The sequence below is a fragment of the Rhamphochromis sp. 'chilingali' genome (assembly GCF_963969265.1).
Source record: "Rhamphochromis sp. 'chilingali' genome assembly, chromosome: 1".
NCBI classification, from domain to species: Eukaryota; Metazoa; Chordata; class Actinopteri; order Cichliformes; family Cichlidae; genus Rhamphochromis; species Rhamphochromis sp. 'chilingali'.
Genome location: NC_137929.1, coordinates 11,804,097 through 11,829,670, shown reverse-complemented (window position 1 = coordinate 11,829,670; position 25,574 = coordinate 11,804,097). Strand labels below are relative to the sequence as shown.

At 40.4% G+C, this 25,574-nt stretch overlaps 1 protein-coding gene across 2 annotated transcripts; it reads left to right on the top strand.

Moving 5' to 3' along the window:
• Positions 1–426: 426 nt before the first annotated feature.
• On the top strand, positions 427–25,087 carry sh3tc1 (SH3 domain and tetratricopeptide repeats 1). 2 transcript variants are annotated; one of them, XM_080906574.1, is made up of 19 exons: positions 427–602; positions 2,048–2,119; positions 6,246–6,376; positions 8,768–8,873; positions 9,900–10,040; positions 10,960–11,158; positions 11,269–11,345; positions 11,928–12,123; positions 12,227–12,357; positions 13,495–13,533; positions 13,616–14,947; positions 16,177–16,317; positions 16,392–16,613; positions 16,697–16,877; positions 18,420–18,570; positions 19,008–19,130; positions 19,327–19,477; positions 20,559–20,755; positions 20,869–25,087. In XM_080906574.1, exons 1-19 carry the CDS (start codon positions 488–490, stop codon positions 21,118–21,120), a joined length of 3,957 nt encoding a protein of 1,318 aa, XP_080762700.1. In that variant the 5' UTR covers positions 427–487; the 3' UTR covers positions 21,121–25,087. The 2 variants fall into 2 exon arrangements, with proteins under 2 accessions (XP_080762700.1, XP_080762699.1); XM_080906573.1 differs by having other exon boundaries at positions 2,045–2,119; positions 20,869–25,059.
• The last annotated feature ends 487 nt before the right edge of the window (positions 25,088–25,574 follow it).

Here is a 25,574-nt window from a genome sequence, read left to right as displayed (position 1 = left end):
TAATAATGTAATATACCGTTAATTAGGTTATATATGACATTAAGTGAAAAAAGATTTTGTGATATATTTATAAATGTAAATAACAACAATATGAGAAAAGGGAAGTAAGCAAACAATGAAACAAAGATCTCCCTCTTTGCTTACATCAAGGTCAACATATTGTATTACCCATAAAACGCACCACAAACACATACACAAAAAACATTTGCACCTAATTCTACAGTAAAATCAGAAGGATTTATTTATTAGTAGTATTTATTTATATTGATTTATATTTATTAGTAGTAGTAATAGTATGTTAATTCGGACTCGTTCGTATTGACCTACAGGCTCACTAAGTCAAACTTTTGAAGACTTTTACTTTGAAAAGGAAAAGCGAGGCAGACCTCCGTGTCCCTCACTGGGAGTTTACCAGGTGCATCGTGCACAGGCATGTGATGCTGTGCTGCTGACTGGTCGCAGAGGACGTTGCGCAGCTGCCTTGGAAATGTCAGCCCGGTCGGAGCGGGATTCTTGGAGCCACAAGTACCGGAGACAGCTTTCCACTGACGTCCAGCAGTACCGGCATATGACGGAGATACTACACCGGCCGAGCGGAATGGGTAATGAGACAGATCCTTCTCATGCTGCTGTTCACTACAAATTAGCAGATGCGTTTTATATTGTTTTTTCACAGTAATTGTGTGAAAGCCTGAAACTTAAAGACAAATTTTGTTTTGCTGTTTTCTGTTTATATAAGCAAATTATCTGTTGTAAAGCAGCTGACTGTGTGACTTACGTAAAAATATGTGTCTAACATCGTGTTCTGTTAAAAGTTCTTTGTTAAAGTTAAGTTCAGATACTCTTTGTCACTAAAAAAATTACATTTAGAAGTAAAAGTAGCGTTCTAATAAGAAAATTTCCTGCTGTAGCTGATTGTACATGAGATCATGAAATTGCAATAAGTCACACATTAACATATAAAAGCAGGATTTTACTGTTGGTTTAGGTACTTTTATTTTTAAGGATTTTGTGTCCAATCCAACGAGCTTGGAAAGCAAAGCGACTGGACTTGTTTAAGTTTCCTAAAGACGTCCAGTCACATGAAGCTTCAACCTCTCATCCCAGAAGCATCTTCAGTTCTAACAATAAATGGCAGAGCCCAGGTATTTAAGCCCTAGTGGGAGTTGTCCCTGAGGGTGTTGACTCACTACCGGTCATGTGCCTCGTCACACGAGCCAAGGTGTGAAAAAGGCTGTGGGTCATTACAAGCAGAGGTTTGATGAGTTTCTACCTGCTACATAAGGAATGACAGTGTTGTTCCATTTAAATGCATCTTCACCATTTCTTCAGGAAGCTTAAAGAAGTCCAGTCGCTTTCCCTTCCTCCTTAGACAACCAGAACCTGGATGACTGAGAACCTACACAGACATTTTGTGTCCAACTGCATTCAGTGGTTATTTTCGCTGATTACTTTTTCCACCAAAAATGGTTTAAATTGTGCTAAAAGAGTGGTGCTGTTGGCTAGTTGATTATTCAACTAATGTTTCATGTGCAGGAATGAACTGTTAGGTAGCTACATGTAGAACAAAACACCACATTTTAAACATGTTGTGTGCAAAAGTCCTAACCATAGCAACTAATAAAAATATGAATCCCCTCTCAGATGTATTATTGCAAAGAGTCACTGGATATTTGTAGAGTAATTTAGTAATTGAGTATTGTATTTAGTTGTATTCAGTTATTTCGAGACTTATTATGCAAACTTCAAGCATTTTATTAAATAAACAGTTGTTTGCTATTTCACAATATTATTCGATAGCTAAACATTTAATTACTTTGAGCAAACAACTTCAATTGTTCATTGAATATTGTTAGTTAAATATGAAGTTTAACAAATTAATTTTGCGTGACTGAACAAATAATCAGATAAATCCAACTGTAAAGGTCTTCTGTATTTTAGATATCATTTGCACATCTATAATTATGCTTTATCTTTCACAGGTTATTAACAAATGATTGTATAATGGTAAAATGTAAAAACACATAACACTTTATGTTTTTAGCAGTGCATGGTTTGTCTGGAGATGCTGTGAGTCTGAAGGGAACTCTGTCAGCGTATGAGGAAAACTTCCCAGTAGGTGAGTTTATCAATTCCAATTTAATGCTGTCAAACCATCTTTAACTAATTATATATATAATATATAAAATTGGTGATTGAATTATGAACATTCATTGAAATACTTGGAAATTCCACATTTCAAGAGCGTTTCTAGAGACTATCACAACTATCACACGTTTTTTCCCCACAATTTTCAGTGTTATGATGCAAGTCAAGTTACAGTAAGTACTTTCTTGACAGATGATTGGTTAACACTACAAGTAAACGTGAGTGTTAGTGAACGTGAAAATGCTGTATCAGTGATGAAGTTGCTTATCTATGATGTGATCAAAGTAGAGCTGAATCAGAGTAGTTTACTATTCTTATACTGGTTAGTAGGTATTCTATCTTCTTAAGAACTACTAGAATAACTCGCACGTTAATGGCTTTTTTTTAATATCACATCATCACTGCATTGTCAATGACGTTTTCCCCTCCTGTAAGAATTCCACTTGGGAGTAAGGCTCACCTATCTATTGTTTCATTCAGCAAACTCTGAGATTTGGAGCTGAGAATGCCTGTCTGGGTCAGGTGTAGCTCATATGGTCATTACAAAATAGCCAATAACAGGTACTAGAGGCTAGACAGCCTTGGTAAAGGTCCTGGTAAAACCTTGATGCACAGTCACATTGCTAATAGGTAAACAGTGGCTGACTATATACAAAATTCCCTGCTCACCCCTGCAGGGGACATTTTATCCTTCAAGCTCGCGTCCTCTTACAGAGCCCTGGGAGTTTGAGGGTCCAGCGCAGTTTCTTAGCTCTTCCTAGGACTGCACTCTTCTGGACAGATATCTCCGATGTTGTTCCTGGGATTTTCTTGAGCCACTCGCCTAGCTTGGGGGTCACTACACCTAGTGCTCCGATTACCACTGGGTCCATGTTTACCTTCACCCTCCACATCTTCTCGAGCTCTTCTCTGAGCCCTTGGTACTTCTCCAGCTTCTTGTGTTCCTTCTTCCTGATTTTTTTGTCATTTGGTATCACTGCGTCTATCACTACAGCTGTCTTCTTCTGTTTGTCTACCACTACTATGTCCAGTTGTTTAGCCACCATTTTGGCCGTCTGTATCTGGAAGTCCCACAGGATCTTACCTCGGCCATTCTCGACCACCCTACTGTCCCGATTTGACCTTGAGACTACCAGGCCTTATTCGGCACACATGTTTCTGTTTCTGTGCGTCTTGCACCCTGCTGTTATGTGATGTATTATCTCAGAGCATCTTTACACAGCCTGCACCTGGGGTCTTGCCTGGTGTGATAGACCCCAGCCTCTATGGATCTTGTACTCAGAGCTTGTTCTTGTGCTGCCATGATTAGTGCCTCTGTGCTGTCTTTCAGTCCAGCTTTGTCCAGCCACTGGTAGGATTTCGGATGTCAGCCACTTCCTTTATCTGCCGGTGCTACATACCGTGCAGGGGCCTGTCCTTTCACGATGGTACCTCCTTTTGCTCCTCTTTATTGGGTTTCTGCTGCTTGAGGCATTCACTGAGCATGCAGCTGTCCATGGCCATCTTCCTGAGGTACTCGTGTGATCGATGTCTCGTTCACTCTTGGCATACAGCTTGATGTCCATGTACAGGATTGTTCCATTCCATAGTCGGTAACCATAGCCACTCTTTTCAATGATCTCACTGAGGGGGTTCAGGCCAATCCAGAACAGTAGTGGGGACAGGGCATCTCCTTGATAGATCCTGTGCGATGGGCTTGAAGTTGGTCTCTAATGTCCATCCCCATCGACTTCCTGATGAAGGCTTTTAAGGTCCTGTTATTCTTGGACAATTCTAGGCATTCCAGTATCCAGGTGTGGGCCATTGAGTCATGAGCCTTCTTGTAATCAATCCAGGCAGTGCACAGGTTGGTCAGCCTAGTCTTACAGTCTTGCTCTGTCTATCAGTACCTGGTGTTTCGGTTCTCTGGTATTCCTGCCAATTCGTTTCTCTTCCCTGCTTACGTATTGAGCCATGTGCCTGTTTTTCTTAACCTGCCTGACAGGAACTTCCACGTGATACTGAGGCAGGTTATTGGCCGGTAGTTGGATGGGACCGGTTATTTCTGGGGTTCCCTGGGGATCAGGAATCTTGGACCTTTGGTTAGCCATTCTGGGTGTCTCTCATTGACTACCAGCTGGATATCTGCCACTATGATGGTTACTGGATCCTGTTCAAGGAGGTTGCTGTGGTCTGCTCTTAGATCCACTAGCCACTGAGCATTGTTATTATGGTTTGCATCCTTCTCCCATATGCTTTTCCAGTGCTGCTCCGTCTCCAGCCTTGGTGGTGCTGTTCTCATATTGTTCCCTACTGAGAGTACACCTTGGATGGTTCTGTGCAGAATAGATGGTTTATTTTCCTGCCTTCTACTTCTCTGTGTATACCTCTTCAAGCAGCTGTCCAAGGCTGGTAGTCTTTGCCTGGGTGTCTTCAAGGCCTCAGGCATAGACAGCTTTCTGTGCTTCTTAGGCACCTTTCTGCAACTCCATTAGTTGTGCTACCTTGGTCTTGGCCTCTAGTCTCTTTCTCCATGGTGGGTACTGCTCCTTGTGGCTGTTCATCTTATAGTCATCTCACTGATCACTGCTGCCATGGTGTTCTGATCTTGGTAAGCGGCTACGGAGGGTCCAGGTTTCAAGTTTCCCCATGATCCTATTATGTACCTTGTCAATCTCTAGCTGTGAGAGCAATTCCTTCTTCTGAATGTTTGAACACTGAGCTACTAGTTGTTTTGCTGTCAGTCTGGAGAAAGTTGCACACCAAAAATAGTGATGTTTATAGAAGTTCTTTGAACCATTGTCAGATGCTGGGATTGCAAGGGTTATCATGTCAGAACACGCTATGGTCTCATGAAGTCTATTTTAGATGAGTTAGGAGTCAGTGTTTTTTTTAATGCATGATAAAACATTTTAGGAGGAAGACAAATCACCCTAACAAATCATATTGCTTTTAGTGGTACTTTGATCCCGGAGTATTACAGGAAATAATCTAACCTGTAAAACTGAAGTGACCTCAGTAGAAAATTATGAAACATTTTAAAGTGGTTTATACCTTGAACCCACAAGTTCCTCTTCAGTCACTTATTAAACTGTGAGAGAGACACTCAGTTTCATCATTAGCTCATCATTGGATGATTTTATTTACAGTGAACTCACTGGCAGTTTGTATTTTAACCCATGTGAGTTGATCTTCTATTGATCTTCTATTGTTATAGAGGCTTAATAGAGGTTTTGGCCATACCAGATCAAAGGTAACCAAGAGCACTCATTTTATGAGATCTCCTTGGGTTCAGTTTTGGAATTTGGCCGGAATCCTATTTGTAGGTTGAAGCCTATATGGAAACAGTTTATATGGAAATGATTGCGCCTCCCTTCGCTTTTCGAGAAAGCTCTGTATTGCAGTTGAAAGCCTGGTAGATATAGTGAGCTGTTGGGGACATGTTCACCCAGCCAGATATCATTGAGGCACAGGGCTGAACATCCGCTGGGTGAAATGAAAGAAGCATGGACCGGCCAATGTACGATCGGAAGGAGTTTAAGTTTCTCATCAGCATCTCCTAATCCTGTTGAGAGCTGCTCCAACTAATAGTTTTGCAGAATTCTCCAGATGGATGAAAGACAGGGTAAAGTTTTATTTAAAAACAAACAAAACAACCTGATTACTTTGTTGATGTGTGTGTGAACAGGAAGGAAGAGCTGAAAACTGAACAGATAAACACAAGCAGGAAAAGTAGCACTGAGCAGTATTCAGGCTGCTATCAGCTGCACCATCTTGAATATGGAGATTATTAATGACTTTCATTTATAACACTGTATTTTCCTAATTATTCATTCTGTGCCGTTTACTCTTGTTTTTACACATGGTTGAAAACATGTTGTATGGTTATGTCTTTAACAGACACCACACAGCCATATATGTAAATTCAAGGAGGCATAAACTCATTTAATAAAATATGAAATAATTGGTCAACAGATACATTTTTTTAGCTGATTTCATTTTCATTATAATCTGTGTTGTCCAGTCAGGACAGGAAAGCTATGAAATCAGCACATTAGAGTTGATTCACTCATAGTCTTGTCTGTCACGTCTATATTAAGTGTGTGTTGTGTGTTTAGCTCTTCCTGTACTGCTGGATGTGGTCAGGGGTCCAGACCATCTTCCTGCAGATGAAAAGTCACAGGAAATGCTGCGAGGGAAACTGTGCATGCTGGAGGCTGACAGCTCCGAGGTCAATACCCTATTTAAGGTATAACTCCTGACTCATAACACACAGACACACACAAAAGCCTTCTATTGAGTATTTTAGTCCATTATATATGTGCTCCAACACAAAGTTCCTCCATGAATTGATAACAATGCAATAAATATCTTCTCCTTAGTTTGTTTTTTGTGTATTGAAAACTTAAAAGTGAGTGAAGTATCCCAGGAAGGCAACCGTCTTCTGGCCTGCCCATCACAGAAGCTATAAGGTGCTGAACATGGAGAACATTGTTGGCCATTACACAGCTTACAGTGTGGAGAAAAAATGTCTTCTTTGTACTTTTTGGGGGGAGGAGGGAGCAGTGAACGAGTACCTGAAGTGCTCATGGATCTCCATGAGCCTCATGGTAGGCACTGTTCCTATTCTGTTTCCTTCCTCGTGGAGTGTGGAATGTACGGCTTGACGTAGCAGCAGGGGTGGCAGTACTTTGTCTCTAAGGAGCTGCCAACTGATAAACCTTTTGGTCAAAGAGGTTATGAAATGTTGAATTTTACCTGAGGGGGTCGCTCCTTTAGTTTAGGTTGAAACTCTACCCCTGAGGTTTCAGTGAGCCCCAAAACCTCACTACTGATATTCTGTGGTGAAACATTTTATCCTAATCAAGTGATGTGTGGCTGCAACAGTTCCCAGTGTAGAATTCAGCAGGGATTGGCTTTTGAGGCCGCCGACACTTTGCGAGCTCAGCTCCAGGATTCTGTGGGAATTCCATGGAAATGGCCGGAGACGGTCTGCCAGTGATGCCTGTGCATGCTTGACACCCACACCGTTCATGTTTCAGAGGGAATATTCTTACTGACCACCTAAAGTGCTTTAGATTAAAGCTTTCACATTTAAACATATGTTCGTACAGTACTTTATTAACTCCATCTGAAATGCCAGCAGCACTGCAGTATGTATAGTATAGTATAACAGCTGTTTTTACTTCAGGGGCCACAATCGGCCTGCAAAGAGAGAGACGGTTTTGTTAAATATGAAAGGGGGCAAACATTTTTGGTATTGAAACTATATTTTCTGTAGATTTATGGCTTTTCCTATTCATAACCCCCCCACCCCCCCCCCCCCCCCCACCCCCCCACCACCGTCATTCAATGAGCTAACATAACTTTTTCTGTAATTTTACTCATCTGTTTATTACAATGTAAGCCCACAGACTTGTGCTAACATATTTGTCCATCTTCATATTTCTTTAATACAGTGGCTTTCAGAAGTATCCGGCCACATTTTGTCACATTACAGCCACAAACATGAATCAATTTTATTGGAATTCCAGGTGAAAGACCAACACAAAGTGGTGAACACGTGAGAAGTGGAACGAAAATCAGACATGATTCCAAACATTTTTTACAAATAAATAACTGTTTATCAAAAGTAAACGTAATTATTCAGCAGAAAATTGTCCCCATTGCTGTTAAATAGATTAATATTGAACTCATTTTAAATACTTTATATTCTGGTCATTGTGCAGCCTCGTATTCTATAAAGCATGTGTTTGTGATACAAATGTAAAAAATGATTTTTCATTTAAGTGGCGATTGAGGAGGAAAAGCTGAGAGTGGCCATGTGAGGAGGTTTCAGACAAACTGATCAGGAGTTGAACCCTCTAAAGCGTACCCTGTCACTGGTGTCAGACAGATGTTTCACAACATCTTTTAAACATCTGTAACTCCTCATCCATTTTAATTGAAAAAGTTCAAACACTTCCTGACAGCTCTGCCGTGATATTAGGGTCACTACAGTGATCCTAGGCTCTGTGTCGCAGCGCCCCGGTGAAAACAAAGGTTGGTTGAGAGAAGAGTGAGTGAGTGTTATGGACCTCCACAGAAAACAGACATTTGTGTTCTTTTCACTGTGTTGTGTTTTGATGTCATTTGTGTGCACTGGCAGCCATGTGATTGTGGTCAGTGAGCAACCTGCCACTGTTTGAATTATTCGAGACACATTTTGGGCAGATCATCATCATATATGTTTTCTGCTGGTTTTGTTTATTTTTAAATACTTATTCTGAAGTTTGCTTATCTTCATGTGGTGTTGCTCACTCTCTGTCTCATACTTCAAAAACATCTGGAAAGTGGTGGTCTTTAGAGTTTTTATGGCTGGAGCTGTGAAACATTATTGGACCACGTTTCAGTTAAATATTAACTCTTCTCTTCTTGTTGTGCTGCCACAGCTCATTTTTCTGCTGTACTTCCTGTAACTGCTGTAAAACTGTAAAATGCGTTTTACTGAGACATGAAAAGTGGCTGTCAAAACCTTCAGTTTGATGTTTAAATGACATTCATTATGTGTCAGTTTGTTAAATGTGAGCATCAAATGATAATTGGATCAGAAGGACAGTTAAGAAACTTCAGTATTAACACTGTTTTCTGTTTTCTTCAGGAGCTGTCCGCCCATCTCATCTCCATCAACAGTGAAAGAAAAGCCATTTATGTGATGTTCACAACGTTTGAAGACATATGGAAGTTCACCACATATTACAAAATAGGTATGGAGTACACTGTAGCGTGGCTCCGCCTGAGCTGTACCTGTAGCTACACCTGTAGCTCAGAAGGTAGAGCAGGTCATCTACTGATCGGAAGGTTGGCGGTTCGATTCCTGGCTTCTCCTAGTCTGCATGCCTTGGGCGAGATACTAATACCAAATTGCTCTCCGATGCATCCATCAGAGTGTGAATGTTAGAAAACAGAAAAAAAAATGTGCTGGTGTGATTGGGTGAATGCACTAAGTTGTGTGAAGCGCTCAGAAGAGTAGCAAAGCATTATATTAGAACCAGGTGGAAGTATATGTGATGTCATCTAAGGAGCTTGGAAAGAAAAAGTAGAATTGACCTGAGAGATCTATCGCTTTATCACCTCTTCAGGTTTTAAATCTTGTTCATAAAAGTAACTAAGTAATTAATTACTTTTGAAAATATGTAATCAGTAAAATAACGGGATTACTTTTTGGGGGAAGTAATCAGTAATTAGTTACTGATTACTTTTTTCAAGTAACTTGACCAACACTGCTAATGACAATTGAAGTTGTATAACTGGAGACAGACTATGTTCTGTGTGGAGTCGAGTGTGAGGGACTCTGTTTGGAGGCTATAGCTTGGACAGTGAGCCCAAGAACACCAGCAAATCTACAACAGAATGACTGAAGAAGGAAAAAAACGAGGTGTTGTACTGGCCCAGTCAAATCCAAACCTCAATCCAACTAAAATACTGTGACAAGAAGTTAAGAGAGCTGGACATAAACAAACACCTGTTAACCTCAATAAACAGACAAAAGATGATGTAGATGTTGTAGAGATGAGGATAAAAGTCCTCCTTTTAAATTAATACATAAACTTCAAGTTATTGTTGCTAAAGGTGTTGGATTAGTGGAGTGTATTTGGTTGTTCCACACTGCTCTGGCATTTTGTCTTAGTTCTTGTTAATAAATAATGACACAGTGTAAAATGTCATGTTTTGTGGTACATCTTATCCAAATACCTCACACTGCCTTCTGTGAACATCCTCCTCTCCTCCAGGTTTCCTGCGCCATTGCATGGAGAACCTACTGCTAGAGCAGACGTTCTGGCTCAGTTCTTTGAAGGATGACTTTGCTATTGAGGTGACCATTCAGGAGGAAACACTTAACCTTTTCTACAGAGGCATCCTCCTACAAGAAGGTTGGCACTAAAATATCATTTTAGAAGGTGATTAGACATGAGATCAGGAAACTGTAAATTAGTAACAAAGGTGTGCATTTACCTGGTAAAATCTTAGATGAGTGAAAGGATAAGTTAACTATTTAAATGAGTTACATATGTTTATATGCTGATAATTCCAATTCACACCAAACGCAACATCATTTTATATGCAGGCATTGAGAAAACACAAATCCTCCCACTCAAATGCCATGTTGTGTAGTGAATTTAAAGGACTGATATAAACTTGTTCTGAGAAATAATTTCACAAGCAGCCTGACTGAGGTCCATTTATTTAAAGGACCAGCCACACCTGTATCATTCCTATACCAAACAGTATAGGAACCCATGATATTGCTTTTTTTTGGGGGGGGGGGCAATTTAGTCATGGGTCCGCTTATTTAATTTATGGCCAGATCGTACTGTCATAGCTGAGGAGATCAGGTGGGCTCAGGAGGCCAGTTTGGAAGATCAAGCTCAGTGTGTTTATTTACAGTTAATGTTCAGCAATAAATGCAGGTGAGTGAATATTAGTCAGCTGATCTCAAAGCTCCAGCTCAGGCTGTTGCAGTTTTCCACGACAAAATGTTTTCTCTCTCTCTTTCCCTCTCTGTTGGACATTTCTAGCCCTCAGAATGTAGACAACAGCAGGAGCCAGTCAGTTTGTGCAATAATGTCACTAAGAGCTTTTTGTATTTTTAATGTCATTAATGTCCTTATGACCTCCAGCTTGGCTGGGGAAGGCGTTCCTCCAGACTAGCTGGAGGGCTCTGAGTATCCCAGCCACCAGGAGGTCTGGGCTGCCCCCAGTTTTTTAATTTTTTTAATACATGTGTACGGAGTTGCTGTTTTACTGTCATTATATAAGTAAACTTAGCCTGCTCACTCTCTTTGTTGTTAGGTTCATTGTTTGCCAGTTGCAGTGCCAGCCAGATGTTTGACAGTTCAACCTCTGGAGGAGACCTGTACTTGGAGCAGGGAGACATAGCCCAGTTCGAGCCTCCCTTCCTAGGCTCAGGGTGGACTGTTCTCTGTCTGGCTGATGGAGCGCGGGGCACTGCACCTAGACCTGCTCTGGAGCCAGTCATCCCTTTCCATCAGTGAGTTACAGCCACATAAAGGCCCGTGTGGACCTTAAGCAGTCTCATAGTAACTTTGATGTGAACATGAAGCACCGTAAATGAGGTCAGATAATCCCATCTGTCCACAGGTGGTTTCTCAAATCTTGTGCAGAAAGCATTTTAATAGGTGATGGTAAATCTACCTGTGACTTCCCTCTGCACTTTGGTAAGTGTTTGCATTATGTTAACTTCAGTTACTTTCATTTATCTCATATAATCATTTCCAGTCTAGCCTTGAGGTCACTGTGCTAGGACTAGGGCTACAACTAGAGCCTGGCTCACAGTATCGCCTCCAATTCATCCCAAAGGTGTTCTGTTGGATGGAGGTCAGGACTCTGTGCAGGCCGTCAAGTTCTTCCACACCATTTATGGAGCATGCTTTGTGCACTGGTGCAGTCATTTTGAAACAGGAACGGCCATCTGCAAACTGTTCCCACAAAGTTGGGAGCATGAAATTGTCCAAAATGTCTCGGTATGCTGAGCACCCCCAGACAATAATCCCCCCCCCCCCCCCCCCCCCCCCTTTACCCAGCTTTACACAAAGCAGTCAGGTGGCATGCTTAACACTTTGTATGTATTGGGTTTGGTGATGTGACAGTTGGCCACACATACGCCACGTATACCATTGATTACATTTGGGCAAATATGCATTAGTAAAGTTGATTTTCCAGTTTTCAGAGATACTTATTGCTACAGAAACCTCTCTCACAGTTTGGGACTATCTTCATGCAGTGTCTCCTCTGTTTAGCCAGAGGAACCTGTCTAGCTAAAAAGGAGTATGATGCTGAGGGCCCGGACGAGCTGAGTGTGTCACCTGGTGATCCCATCACGATTGTGGGATTTTTGGTGCCTTGTTTTGATTGGTTCACGGGGAAGAAGGAAGCAACAGGAGAAATAGGTCTGGTCAGGACAAGCTTGGTAAAACCGTCCACTGACGCTTACGAGTGAGTGTAACAGCCGATACAGTATACAGTTATATTGTATTACACCATTTTAGGTTGAGATGATGACAGTGTGTACCTGTTTTCTTCTCTGTCACCACTCCAGCTCTGCAGAGATTTTTTTAGATGAAGAGGATTGGATTTTCTCGAGTCCGCAAGAGGAAAAAGTCATCGAACAATCCATTGCCATATTGAAGAAAAAATCTCATAATGATATTGGGCATAATTACAAACTAGGTGAGAAGGAAAAGGAAAACGGCTTACTGATACCTACCGATGCTCATAGTACATATGCTTACATACCAGTTAAATAAAATCTTTGCTGTAAATACCATATTTTGGTTTAGCAAGCTAGCTAGTGATTGTTGGATGACTAATAATAAAGACTGTGCAAGTAGTATTTTGTCTGTATGTCAGCAAGATTATGGAAAAAAGACCAGCCAGGAGCAGCTGTAACATGGGAAGAGAAGAAAAAAGTATTAAACGATGGAGCAGATCTAGGTCACCAAATTGCAAGATAGGAAAGTTATAAGATATTACAATTGGTTGTGTCTGAGACATTTTGACACAAATAGATGAACTCAGCCCAACAACAGGTTGTTTAGTGTGCCAAAGTTTGTGGCAAGAATAAAAACCTGACAAAGAACCGCCATCCAAGTCCAACACGAAGACCTGTAAGTGCTGCTGTCAGCATTGCTTAACTTCCATTGATGAGTTCATGGAGGCAAAATCTACAAGCATAATGAGGTGTTATATGAATTAGGGACATGAAAAATTGCAATCCTCCAAATGATTACTTACTTATTAAATGTAAATTTTTGACGTGTTGGTGGCATTTGAGGAAAAGTCTAAAAACATTACGTACCAACCAGCCTGCTAACATCTGTGCCATCTGTGAAATCTTGCTGCTAGCATGACTAAAATAATTCAGATCACTGTAAACTGCCACTGCTGTGGTTATGGTTGTGTTTGATTAAATATACAAAAACTGTTGCCATGTTGTCACAGATGAAAGAAACCTGTGTCTGGTGTCCTTTGCTTTACTGTGACAAAGTTACACTCTTTTTGCCTTTATAGGCTATTGCGCGCAAAGATTCCAGTTAGATCACCGTGCATATAATAATTTTATGGCATTTCTTTGTGTCTATGAATTTCAAGACTTTTGTGGCCACAGTCCAACTTCTCGCTTGTTTTGGATGCATGCAGTTCTCTGTCGCTACCGTTTTGTATAAATAAAGGTTCAAAGACAAGTATAAAGTACATTTGTGTATATAATTTGCACCAAGTTTTGTTTCTGAGCATTTATTTACCAGTTACTGAGGATTTTGTTGTTTACACATTCACTTTCTCATAATGGCTGTTGTTCAATCTTAGATATGGTCACTTATCAGGATTCTGAGAAAAAAACATCACGTAAGTATGACATTAGCATTTCTTTACTAACTGGCCTCCTGTGCATGCCATCATTATTGTCTCTCTCATTATTCTTTTGCAGCCAGCTTTTCAAGAAAAGTTGAGTCTGAACAGAAAGAGTTCAAGACAAACATTCACAGGTTTCTTGATCAAGACAAACAGTCGACCCCTCATTACACCGTAACCAAGAGGGAGACTCTAGAGGAATCGGGCCTGGCTGCGGAGGCAAAAAGCCCCAAACTTCCCTCTTTCGTGGTGCAACCAGTTGAAGGGAACAAGAACACATTGATTCCACTCTTATCTTTTTTGGACGGCCGAGACTACAAAGTAGAGTTTGGCATTCTGTACGGACTGAGTTCTGAAAAACTGGCCTCCTCCACTTTCACTGGTCACTGTGATGAGGATGAACTGATTTCCTTTCTGGGTGTTGCCAGGGAGACAGCCAGGAAGAAACACCTTTTCTGGTCACAAACTCGTTTATGCTTCCTGTTGGGGAAGCTCTGTGTGGGTAGGTCAAAGTTCAATCAAGCCCAGGTTTATTTTGAGGAAACTCTCAGTGTCCCAAGAGAAGGCTTCACAGACCTCAGGCTGTTGGCCAGCATCTTCTCCAACCTTGCTGCAACATATCTTTTGCAGAAAAATACAGAAAGTTTCTTTGCTGTGACAGAACGACTTGTTGCCTTACTAATAGGAATCCCAGATTGTCTGAAAAGCTTAGAGGACAACTCTTCTCTTAAATACATGCTCAAGAAAGCTATCCTCTCTCACAACAAAATGGCAGAAGCCCGGGTTTGTCTGCTGTTGGCAAAGCACCACTGGACTTCTGCTATGGGAGCTCAAGTTGTTCCTTATCTGGAAAGGCTACTCATTCTTTGTGATGAAGCTCAAAGACCATGGAGGATCTCTCCCAGTCATGGATATCTGGCACTGGGAAAGCTTTACAGTGAACTTCACCGTCCCCACCTCAGTGCCAGTTCAGTCAGGAGAGCTTCTCTGCTGCCCTCTGCCACGCTCTCTGACTGTCTTGGCAGTATGGTATTACTTTTGGACACTGTCGCTGAACAAGAAACCCCCGTTCCACCTCAGATGGCTCCATATTTGCACAAAGCTCTCACTTTTCCAAAGCTCCAAAGTAGAGAGAGAAACCATTACCAAATTTTGAGCCACCAGCTCACTGTTTGTCTTTGCCAACTCTATTGCAAACACAAGATGACGGGACATGCGATTTGCCATATGCAGGCTCTCATCAACAACAGTCCTTCGAGGCAAGTTTGCGTCTCTGTTTCAGAAAGAAAAGGTTTTCTCATCTGGCTGGCGTGGCTTTACATTGACAACAGTCAGCCTGCAGTTGCTTTGGACATACTGGAATCAATCCTGGCTTCGATTCCAGAGCACTGCACAACTCCTCAGGAAGGTGAGGGGGTTTCTATAAATCGCATTAAAAATTTAAAGTGTTTTTTAGTTTTCACCCAAATTTGCACAGATGCCCTTCAGGCTGAGCCTCACAAAAGTTTAAGATTTGCTTCTACAAATATGTCCTTTACAGCAAGTTCACTGTAAAGCTGATAAACAGGAAGTGATATCATATTTTATTTGCTTTTTATATTCTTGATCCCAGATCTGTATGGACCGTCTCTTCCTGAGTTTTCATTTCTAAAATGTGTCATTTGACCTTAAGAGACTGGAATAAGCAAAGCTGTGTGTGCTGAGCTGTTTAGCTTTTTCATTTTGTCTTCAAACTATACTTTGTTTTAAAAACTGCAGCTCATATTTCAAAGTTGTAATCTGCTGTTTCACACTCTTAAATGTAGTTATAAACCAAGGTCTACCTCAAAGGCAGATAACACACAACAAGTAGTTAAACTTCAGGAATGTCTAAAGACATAAAGACCTGGACGAGCTCTAATTTCCTGCTTCAAAATTCAGATCAAACTGAGGTTTTTGTACTAAAAATATCTGAAACATGTCTAACCAGATGCTTACTCGGGATGTTGTCACGTTGGCCTCCAGTAACAGTAAGAATTTTGGAGTCATTTTCGACCAGGATTTGTCCGTTAATTCATGTATTAAATATGTATAACTTTCTTCCATTTGTGCAACATCTCTAAAGTTAGAAACATCCTGTCTCAGAGTGATGCTGATAAATTAGTTCATGCTTTCATTACTTCCAGACTGCTCTACTGTAATTCATTATTATCAGAATGTCCTAAAATTCCCTGAAAAGTTCATCTAAAATGACACCCTTTGTACTTCTGTTTAGTTAGAACTGGATCAGGTGACTCTGAATCCTTCCTTAGTAATTGGCCTAGGAGTGTTTCTGCTTCACACTCATGCATCACTCAGCATTTAATGATTAGTTATTATTAACCTCTGCCTCTCTTCCACGTCTTCATTCAGAGTTACATCAGAGTTTAACCACAGCTTTGCACATATAACTATTTTGGTATCTGGGATCTTGACTAACTCATTTTGTTATATATATTACATACAGCTGAAACTTTTAACTAAAGAAAGCGGTCACCTTTAGAAAGACTCAGACCTTCAACTGATTAATAAAACTATGTGGAGTGTACTGTAGGATAAAGATTTAGCAAACAGGCATTTCTTAAATGTTAAAGTAAATTTCTTTAATGCAATACAAAGGTGTGGTTCTCAACATGCGGGGCGTGGCACTTCGATGTATGGGTGATGTTCGGAGGGCAGCAGAGAGCTACCAGGCTGCTATTGACATCTGCCAAGAGTTTGAAGATATGCCAAACGGGGCCGTAGCTCAGGCCAATCTAGGTGAGCTAGAATATCCTACTGCGCATAAATGTTTCGTTCCAACTATGTTATGACTCTTTCTCATCTTCATAAAGGGTTGTTGTGTCTGAAGGCTGGAGCGAAAACACTAGCAGAGAGGCATCTGTCTGAGGCAGTTCAGCTTTTCTCTGAGCTCAGTGAAGAAAGCAATGTGGAAAACTTTATCCCCGTATTGATGGAGCTGGGAAAGTATTATGTGAAGCAACAGCAGCTGGACTATGGGAAAGGATGCTATGAGTGGGCTCTGCTTCTGGCAATCAATGCTAACTTGTTAGAGTGTAAGTATGAATGTCACATAACCACAGCAGTATCTTATATTCTGTGTTAAAACTGTCCTTCTTTCTCTCTGTCACTTCGCCAGACGAGCTCGGTGTAACACGATGTCTGTGTCGTCTGTATGAGTGTAAGATTCCAAACCAGGTTCAGTGGATAATCTACAGTCAGCACCGAGTCCAGCTGCTGAGACGCACTGGATACAGAGAACAGGAGGGAGAAGCACTGGAAGCAATCAGCCAGATCTACCTTTCTATTGGCACAGAACAGTACGTGCATGTAGACTTGCAGTATGACTGGAATATGACATTCACTTACCTTTTATGCAGCAAAGTGCAGTGTTCTGTGGTTTAGATCAGATCGGGACTGAAAGCTGAAGGCTCCGGCAGTTTGAGAGCGAAGTGCTCTATTGAGGTCTTTATGATAAGACGAGGCCTGATTATTCCAGACCTTCCATTTGAGGAGAAGAATTTTAAACACTCCTGTCATGTTACTTTCACAGTGCTAAATGTGTTTTGCCCAGTGCTGGTTTCGGATATTTTTGTTTAGCTTTTCCATTCTACAGAACTCAAAGGGATCTATACACATTATAATTTCACACCGCTTGCTCCTCTTTTATCCTTCAAGCTCGGGTCCTCTGCCAGAGGTCTGGGAGCTTGAGGGTACTGTGCAGTATCTTAGCCATTCCTAAGACTGCGCTCTTCTGGACAGAGATCTCTGATGTCATTCCTGGAATCTGCTGGAGCCACTCACCTAGCTTAGGGGGTCACTGCCCCGAGTTCTCCGTTGACCACGGGGACCATGGTTGTCTTATTCTGCTTCTCCACCACTACTATATTTGGTTGGTTAGCCATCGCCAGTTTGTATGACTGTATGAGTTGGCTTGAAGTTAGCATCTAGTGTTGTTCGCCACATCCCCATTGAATTCCTGATGAAGGCTCTTGGTTGATCTTGTATAGTTCTACACATTCAAGGATCCATGTGTGAGGCATCCCATGACCAGACTTTCTTGTAGTCAATCCAGGTAGTGCACAGGTTGGTCAGTCTGATCTTACAATCTGCAACTATCTACCGGGAGCAGGACTGTCCAGCCTTCAGTTAGCCATTTTGGGTGTGTCTCATTCGTTAGCAACTGGTTCATTTGTGCTACCAAGCACTCATGGAGTACAGTTAGCTTCTTTAGCCAGTAGGCTTGTGTCATGTCAGGCTCTGATGCTGTCCAACTCTTCATGCTTGAGACTCTGTTTTGGATGTCTGCCACTGTGATGGTTACTGGATCCTGTTCAGGGAGGTTGCTGTGGTCTGCTATTAGCTACACTAGCCATTTAGCATTGTTATGTCTTGTTTCCTCCTTTCATGTGATCTTCCAGTGTTGCTCCATCTCCAGCCTTGGTGGGGCTGTTTTCATCATGTTCCCCTGCCATTTAGCGTATACTTAACCTGTGGTAGCTATAACTCAGGTGCTAGAGCAGGTCACCTACTAATCAGAAGGTTGCTGGTTTGTTTGCCGAATGCTCCAGTCTGCATGCCAAGTTGCTCAAGTTGCTCTCTGATGGATCCATCAGAATATGAACGCATGTGATTGTCAGATAGGAAGAGTATATAAAAATAGTTTTTTCCCACTGTCACGAAGTGTTTGCTCATAGGTGGCTGTATGATTGTGATGATTTTTTTCTAATATTGTAGGGTTTACCTTATAGTGTAAGGTGCTTTGAGGCAACTGCTGTTGTGAAGGGTAAATGAAATTGAATGGAATCAAATTAACACTGGGACCACTGTAGACCTTTAAAGTTATCTTTGAATTGTTTCAGGGCGTACCGAGCTGCTCTTGACTACACCAAGACCAGTCTGGGTATTTTCATTGACCTGGGCTGCAAGGAGAAGGAAGCATATGGCTGGCTACAAGCCGGGAAGATCTACCAGCTGCTGGGCCAGATTGAACTGGTGGACATTTATGTTCAGGTCTGATACCAGTGTTTTCATTTGTATTGTCTTAAACTTTTATTATTCTCAGAATTGCAAGTTTACATTGAAAACTATGTCAGCCATCATGAATATCTCTCAAAATCAATCCATCCATTCGTCTTCTTCCACTTATTCTGGGTCAGGTTATGGGGACAACAGCCAACTCCCCAGTCACTTCCTCCAGTTTATCAGGGACACACTGAGGCATCCCAGGCCAATAAAGAGATGTAATCTCACCAGTGTGTCCTGGGTCTGCGCAGAGTAGAAAAGTATTATAAAAGAATTACTCCACTTACCACAACTCTTAAGTCAGATAATCAGCAAAGAAAATGTGTGGATGAAAGAGCAGTCTTCACAATTTTAGCGATTTTGGCTTTGGCCAAAATGAAATTTGTTTATCATACACTGAAATCCTGTATTTCTGGTGTTTTCAGGCAGCTCAGGATGTAGCTTTGAGCACAGGAGACACAAGCTTTATCTTGAAGCTTCTTGAAACTGCAGGAGACATTTTCTTCGACAGCTGCCGGGACAGGGACAAGGCTGTCCTCTTCTACAGGGTACTTTAGAATAATGTGATTTCAGTCATTCTTATGTAGGATTAGATTATTTATCCATGTTTGTTAAAACTTTTTCAGCATTATTGTGCTATGATGATATTACTGTAATTTCTCCAAAATTGGTGCAAACTAATAAAAGCTCAACACTGTAATTATCATAATTAAATGGCTGTATTTTTATGTTCATTGCATGTAGGACCGTGCTCTGCCAATCGCAGTGAAGAGCAACAGCATTCACAGTAGACTGAGGCTGTGCAATAAGCTCACTGAAGTGATGTTCTGTCTCAAGCTGTACGGGGAAGCAGTGGAGTTTGCTCACATTGCAGCTGACATCAGTAAGAGTCTGGGTAAGCAAACCAGCACACACCAAAGTCGTTTCCATCTTTTGTCTTTCATGAAGTGTGTCAGCACTGGACCAAAGTGTATTCTCTGTACTTTTCAAAACTATTGCTACTATAATTAAAAGCACTTTAAAGATGCAGCTTCACCCAGTCCCCTTTTTTCAGGCTCGTCAGGTGCTGATGCTGACTTAAAATATTCAGGTTTAGGAGTTGTTGGTAGTACCCAGTGTGTACCTGTACTGTCACTGATTGCTAACCTACATAACACAGAACATAAATTAACCATTTTTAAAAACCCTTTGGATAATAGGTGTGTTGTCAGGTGACTACATGCTGAACTATGGAAGCATTAATGGCATGTCGGAGCGGTAACATTAACAGTTTTACAAACTGTACATATGTAAGGGGCTTCCATTTGTCCTACAGGTAACTTCGAATAGACACTCAACCAAGGGTTTCCTCAGCACACAATTATTGCTTACTAGTGTTTTCTGTTCCTGTCTATTGCCACTCAAAGCAAGAGTGTTAGTAGGTTATTTGCTAACTTTGTTTTGTAGCTTTTTTGTGGTGCTTTGTGCATCCACAAATCCCAGAGCCTGAATCCAGTTAAGCTGCTTTGCACTGCCCACAACAGTATCAGCTGTTATTTTAGATAAGCTGCCTTCAACGATTGCATTTTCCTTTTCAACATTAACTTGTTCTAAACATTAGTTTGTCTAGTATTTTCATTATCTCCTGTATGACCTGAGGCGCCTCAAGGTACTTTGAATTGTGAGATAAAGACGTTAAAATAATACAGAGAACATCCTAACAGTCAAACAAACATTTTCATTTTTAATGTAATTTACTTGGTGTTTGCAGTATTTTTTTCTTATTAATCTCTATTAATATAATGACGATAAAATTATAATGTCTTCTTTTGGTTTTAGTAATTTTGGGGTGTGTAATGACAAATTATAATAAATCATGACAGCTGTGAACAGCACGTATGATTAGACTCCAAAGTTTGCTCCTATGAAAACGTATCACTGGCTTACATGCTGACATTAGGTCCTGTGCTAAAACCAAATGAACTGTGTACATGTAGGTGAGCGTCTGAATGAGCGAGTGGCGTGCCACCGTCTGGGCTCACTGTACCACTGTCTGAAACAGTGTGAACTGGCTGAGCACTATTACCTGAAGACCCTGACCCTCTGCCCAACACCTCTGCAGTTCGATGAGGAGCCACTGTATTATGTGAGGCTGTACCAAACACTGGGAGACATTATATTCACTGATCTGAAGGTAATGGACTGGGTCATAGATGTGGGTTGTTTTCTGTATTTTAAACAATAAAATGTGAATCTGATGAACATAGTGATCTGCGATATGCCTAAACTGAAATCCTGCCTCGACAGGACCCTTTTGATGCTGCTGGATACTACCACTTAGCTCTCGCTGCAGCCATGGATCTGGGCAACAAAAAGTCTCAGTTGCAGCTGTGCACCCAACTCGCCACCATCTACCACAACTTCATAATAGACCGGGAGCGCTCGCTCTTCTTTTATCAAAAGGCACGAGGATTTGCTGCAGAGCTGAACGCAAAGAGGATAAATATTTCACCAGGCCAGCAGTACAGCAGCGCACAATACAAGAATATAGGACAGTAGGAGGGACACTGCATGAAGACAGGAGATGCTATTTGTTGGTACAGAGTAGACATGAAGCAACGTTCCACACTGAAGATGCTTTTCAAAGTTTCACAGTTTTGTTTTCCAACATGATGATAAAGTCAATAATTCCAGAGAAAAAACAGATTTTTTTCAGCAGTTTAAATAATAAAACGTCATAACTCTGAGCCACCGTTGCTGTAAGACGAGCGTGCCAGCGGCATAAACCAGGCATATACTGAAATTTTTTTATCATTGAAATGAAATACATAATGAAATATTTATTTAATATCGTTTGTTTTAGGTCACATAGAGGGATCTTTGTCTCAAACCTAATTAAGCTCTTTAATTCAATGTTTCTTTCTGAGACGCACCGTGTTTGATGCTGTTTGCTTCCCTGAAATCTGAATGCCTGTGGGTCTCTAATTTTATCTTTGTGTTTACTTCATATTTCATTTAAATGGACAACTGTGAACAGGTACGTCCTGACACGTGGAAACAGGGAAACACTGTTCACTCGTTTAAAATCGACAGCTGGTCACTAGTGAACATCCCAGGCTGGATCTTATTCATGTAACTTTCTTTTTTTTTTTTTTTATTAGTTTTTCTGTTTTCACAAACAGTACATAATTACATAACATAATAAAGTGTACAATTCAGAACCAAAAATAAATAAATAAATAAACAAAACAAATAAACAAAACAAAAAAAACAGACTGATAACTAAGCACAGAACGACAGCTCAGTTCCATCTAAAAAATAAATAAAGAGAAAATACAATACAGTACAATACCTGTGGTCCCAGTATTACGTTGCAGTTTGAACACTCAAGAGAATCCTTGTAACATAATATTAGAAACATCAGATTCCACATAATTCAAGTATGGTTCCCACACCTTAAAGAAATGATCTGTTTTTGAGTGCAATACACATGTAAAGATATTCCAATGGCACTAGATCCAACACTACTCATTGCCAACCTAAATCCATTGGAGTATTATATTCTTCTTTGCCGCATAGGTGAGAACACAGTACAATCTCCTATTATTCTTGGATATTAATCGCCGGCTGGGGAGGCCCAGTATAAGAGACAGAGGGTCCATCTCCAATTCACAACCGAAAATCTTCTCCATTTGAGATAACACATTAGACCAATATTCTTGCAATTTCAAACATGACCAGAAGCTGTGAGTTAGGGTACCAATTTCTGTCTTGCATTTGAGGCACATGGGTGAAAGGGTAGGATTATACTGATGTCTGCGAAATATGGATAAAAATCATACACAGAATGCATATAACTATTGCTTTGGTACGATTACAAACTGAGATTGATTTGGCATAACTCCAGACATCTTTCCACTCTTCATCATCAATTGCTATACCTAACTCCTTTTCCCATGTGCCTTTAAGCCTCTGTGACATCACTGAAAGTACAGAATATAAAGCCTTATAAAATATCTTATTCATGTAACTTTCTAAAGTGCACTTGCTTACTACTTTGATGTGACTTTGATGGGAGAAATAATTATTCAATCCCCTGTTGAATTTTTATGAAATGAATAGTCCTTTACTTCTGTAGTCTAATAGTTCTTTATAATAATTTCAGTTTGATGGAGAGAGACAGAATCTCAAAAAACTCGGAAACATTACAGTTACTTGAAGTTGATTTAAAAATTAATTTGTGCGTTTTTGATCCCCTACAAGCCAGTTTGACCCCAGTGTAATCTGTGCACCACAGAGTCAGTCAATTACAAACACTCCTACTCTCAGTTTGTTATGTGTACACTGCATGAGTGTGTTATGGGATCAGCCGCCTCAAGGTCAGAGGTCAAGTTTTCTGAAAATAGTTTGAATGCAGTAAATGAGTTATATGAGTGACAAGTACGAACAGTTCTAAAGACGTTCTCGTATTTTTAACAATTACCGGATGATTCCCAAAGAGTTGGTGATCAAATATTGTTGGGTCCTGAAAAAAAACTGGATCAGTGGACAAAAGAAGTCACGAAGCTGAAACGGTACATCTGAAAGTTGTGACTTTCACCTGCAAAAGGTCACACACACAAAAAGCAACAGTATCTTGTATAGTAGCAAAAACGGTAGCTTGTGTCATATGAAGCATGTCAGTTTGCCTCCTGTTTCTACAGGAGCAGAGCAACTGCCAGTACAGTCCTGAAAACCTGGAGGAGCCTCTGTTGTGGTTTGGGGCTGCCAGACAGAATTTTGTGTTGCGCTGTTCATTTTGTCTGCTGTATTTTTCTTTATGTAAGCTCTTAGTGGCAGCTGACTAGCTGGAGACCAAATGGTACTGACTATAAACTGGGATTGGAGCATAAGAGAAAGCATAAATGTACTGTCAGATATTATCCGTCATGCTGTACCATCTAGAAAACATCTTGTTGGCAACAGCTTCATTCTGTAGTTTGGAAATCATTCCTAACCAACGCAGTAAAATCATCGTTGAATAGACTGAAGTCATGGATTAGCCTTCCGAGAGTCTGGAATCTCAACATCGTTGAGGTAGTGTGGGATTATATGGACACCGACAGGAACAAAGGAGAGATTGTTGAAAGAGTCTGCAGATCATCTACCTCCTTTAAGATGCTTGGAAAACTGTAGACCTGAAGACTATTTAAAGGAAGTACAACAAATGGCACTTAAGAGAGTGCCATTTGTTGTGTTGAAGAATAGAGATGGCCAGCAGAATTGTACAAACCCTGGTTTTGCCTCATGTACTGTTTTTCCATGTAAATTAGGTGCAGCTATTGATTAAACCTATTTCCCGTTTTCCTAGCAAAATATTAAAAAGTGACGATTGACCCAAGACTTTTGTATAGTGCTGGAAATAGTTGGGGTTTTTTTTGTAAATCATACAATTTTAAATTCTAAATCTTTTCAGTTTTTATTCTTTAAACATTTTAGTGTTTCAGGAGATCAATCCTGGATTTATTTTTTATTTGTTTGTTTGTTTGTTAACAATAATAAATCTTTTTGGATGTCAGAAAAACAACCTACTGTCTTCTGAGTTGACACAAGGACAAAGTCATTAATATAAAAAACAGAAAAACCATTAATGCTTCTAATGATGTCAGTGACACACGTTGTGTAGTTTACATTATTGGCTCTAAGAAGACGGGAAAGAGCTTGGGTTTGGAAAAATGCTGTGGGTGGAGTTACAAACACAGTTTGTACGTCATGAATCAGTTACCCTGACCTTCCAATGACACCAGTCTGAAACATTCTGTGGAAGCTGGTTTCTGCTACTGGAAACAAAAGAGTAACTCCAAGAATAACTCAACATTTCAAGTTAACAAGTAGAAATTTAAGAAAAAAAATTGATGTTAAGTTAAAATTTTGAGTTAGTAAAATAAGTTAAAATTTCTAGTGAGCATTGCCAGTCTTGAATTACGTAATTTCTTCCGCTTCTGCTTCAAGAGTGACAAGGACATTACGTAACTTCACAGCACTTCCTGACTGCCAGGGCTAACTTGAAATTTCGAGTTCACTCGTCAGAGTTAAATGACTTATATGAGACTGTGAGACTTGGATCTGACAAAAGAAGCATTTGAGTTATTTAGGTGTAGGCTCTGTGACGAGCACTTCCTGCCTCAGTGAACACAGTTTTTTTATTAATATGTATTGTGAGGAGGATCTTGTTCTATTCTATTAAACCGATCATAACTTTGTTTATTGCACTGATGTTGAAGATCTTGTGGTTTGCAATGAATTTTGAGTATGATGCAGATAATTGGAGGCTGTTCATTAACCAGCCCAAAATATGTAACGTGTTCAGCTGCACATTTCCTTTGCATCTGTGCCAACTGGTCATTCTGTCTAGTTAAAAAACACCTATGAAAAAAAACTGTATCTTACTGAATATCTGTATTTTTTAACGTGGCATCACTGAATTCAAACATTCAAGACTTGAGAGATTCTCAAGTGCTCAAATTTTACACTATTCATATTCTGATTAAAATAAACTTAAAAAAATGTGGACAAGCGGTTTTTATGTTTTTAATCATATTTTTAATAACAGTATTACCATCCCCAGTAGCATAGACTTTTTTTTAAATTATGATCTTTTCCTAAAATTGCATAAACAATAATCTCATGGCTGAAAACTTTGCTTTCACCATTTTTCAGTATTTTCATCTCTTGGCAGTATGTTATATGACTTTAGCTGCCAATGACCTGTTTTTGAGTCCGATAGCTGTGATGTCACAAGACAGTACTGGTCAGTTTTAATGATGGTGCTGATGAACATTTCTCATGACACTGTTGGAGCAACATTGACAGGGAGACTCAGTACTAGTTGCTTTGATTTGGTTTGGTAAAACGCCTACAAGAAGAGAGAAGCGATCACCCCCGATCAGACTGTTAGCACTCTGTTAGACCTCTGCCTCACCACCACACATTTAAATACAACAAGGGTTTTTACATGGACCTTTACATGGAGG

Excerpts from the sequence above, each read along its gene's own strand:
- sh3tc1 (XM_080906573.1), top strand. The coding sequence starts at position 488 with ATGTCAGCCCGGTCGGAGCGGGATTCTTGGAGCCACAAGTACCGGAGA. Across the intron at positions 10,041-10,959 it reads AGGCATCCTCCTACAAGAAG|GTTCATTGTTTGCCAGTTGC; the intron begins GTTGGCACTAAA and ends CTTTGTTGTTAG. Across the intron at positions 19,131-19,326 it reads AGGCTGTCCTCTTCTACAGG|GACCGTGCTCTGCCAATCGC; the intron begins GTACTTTAGAAT and ends CATTGCATGTAG.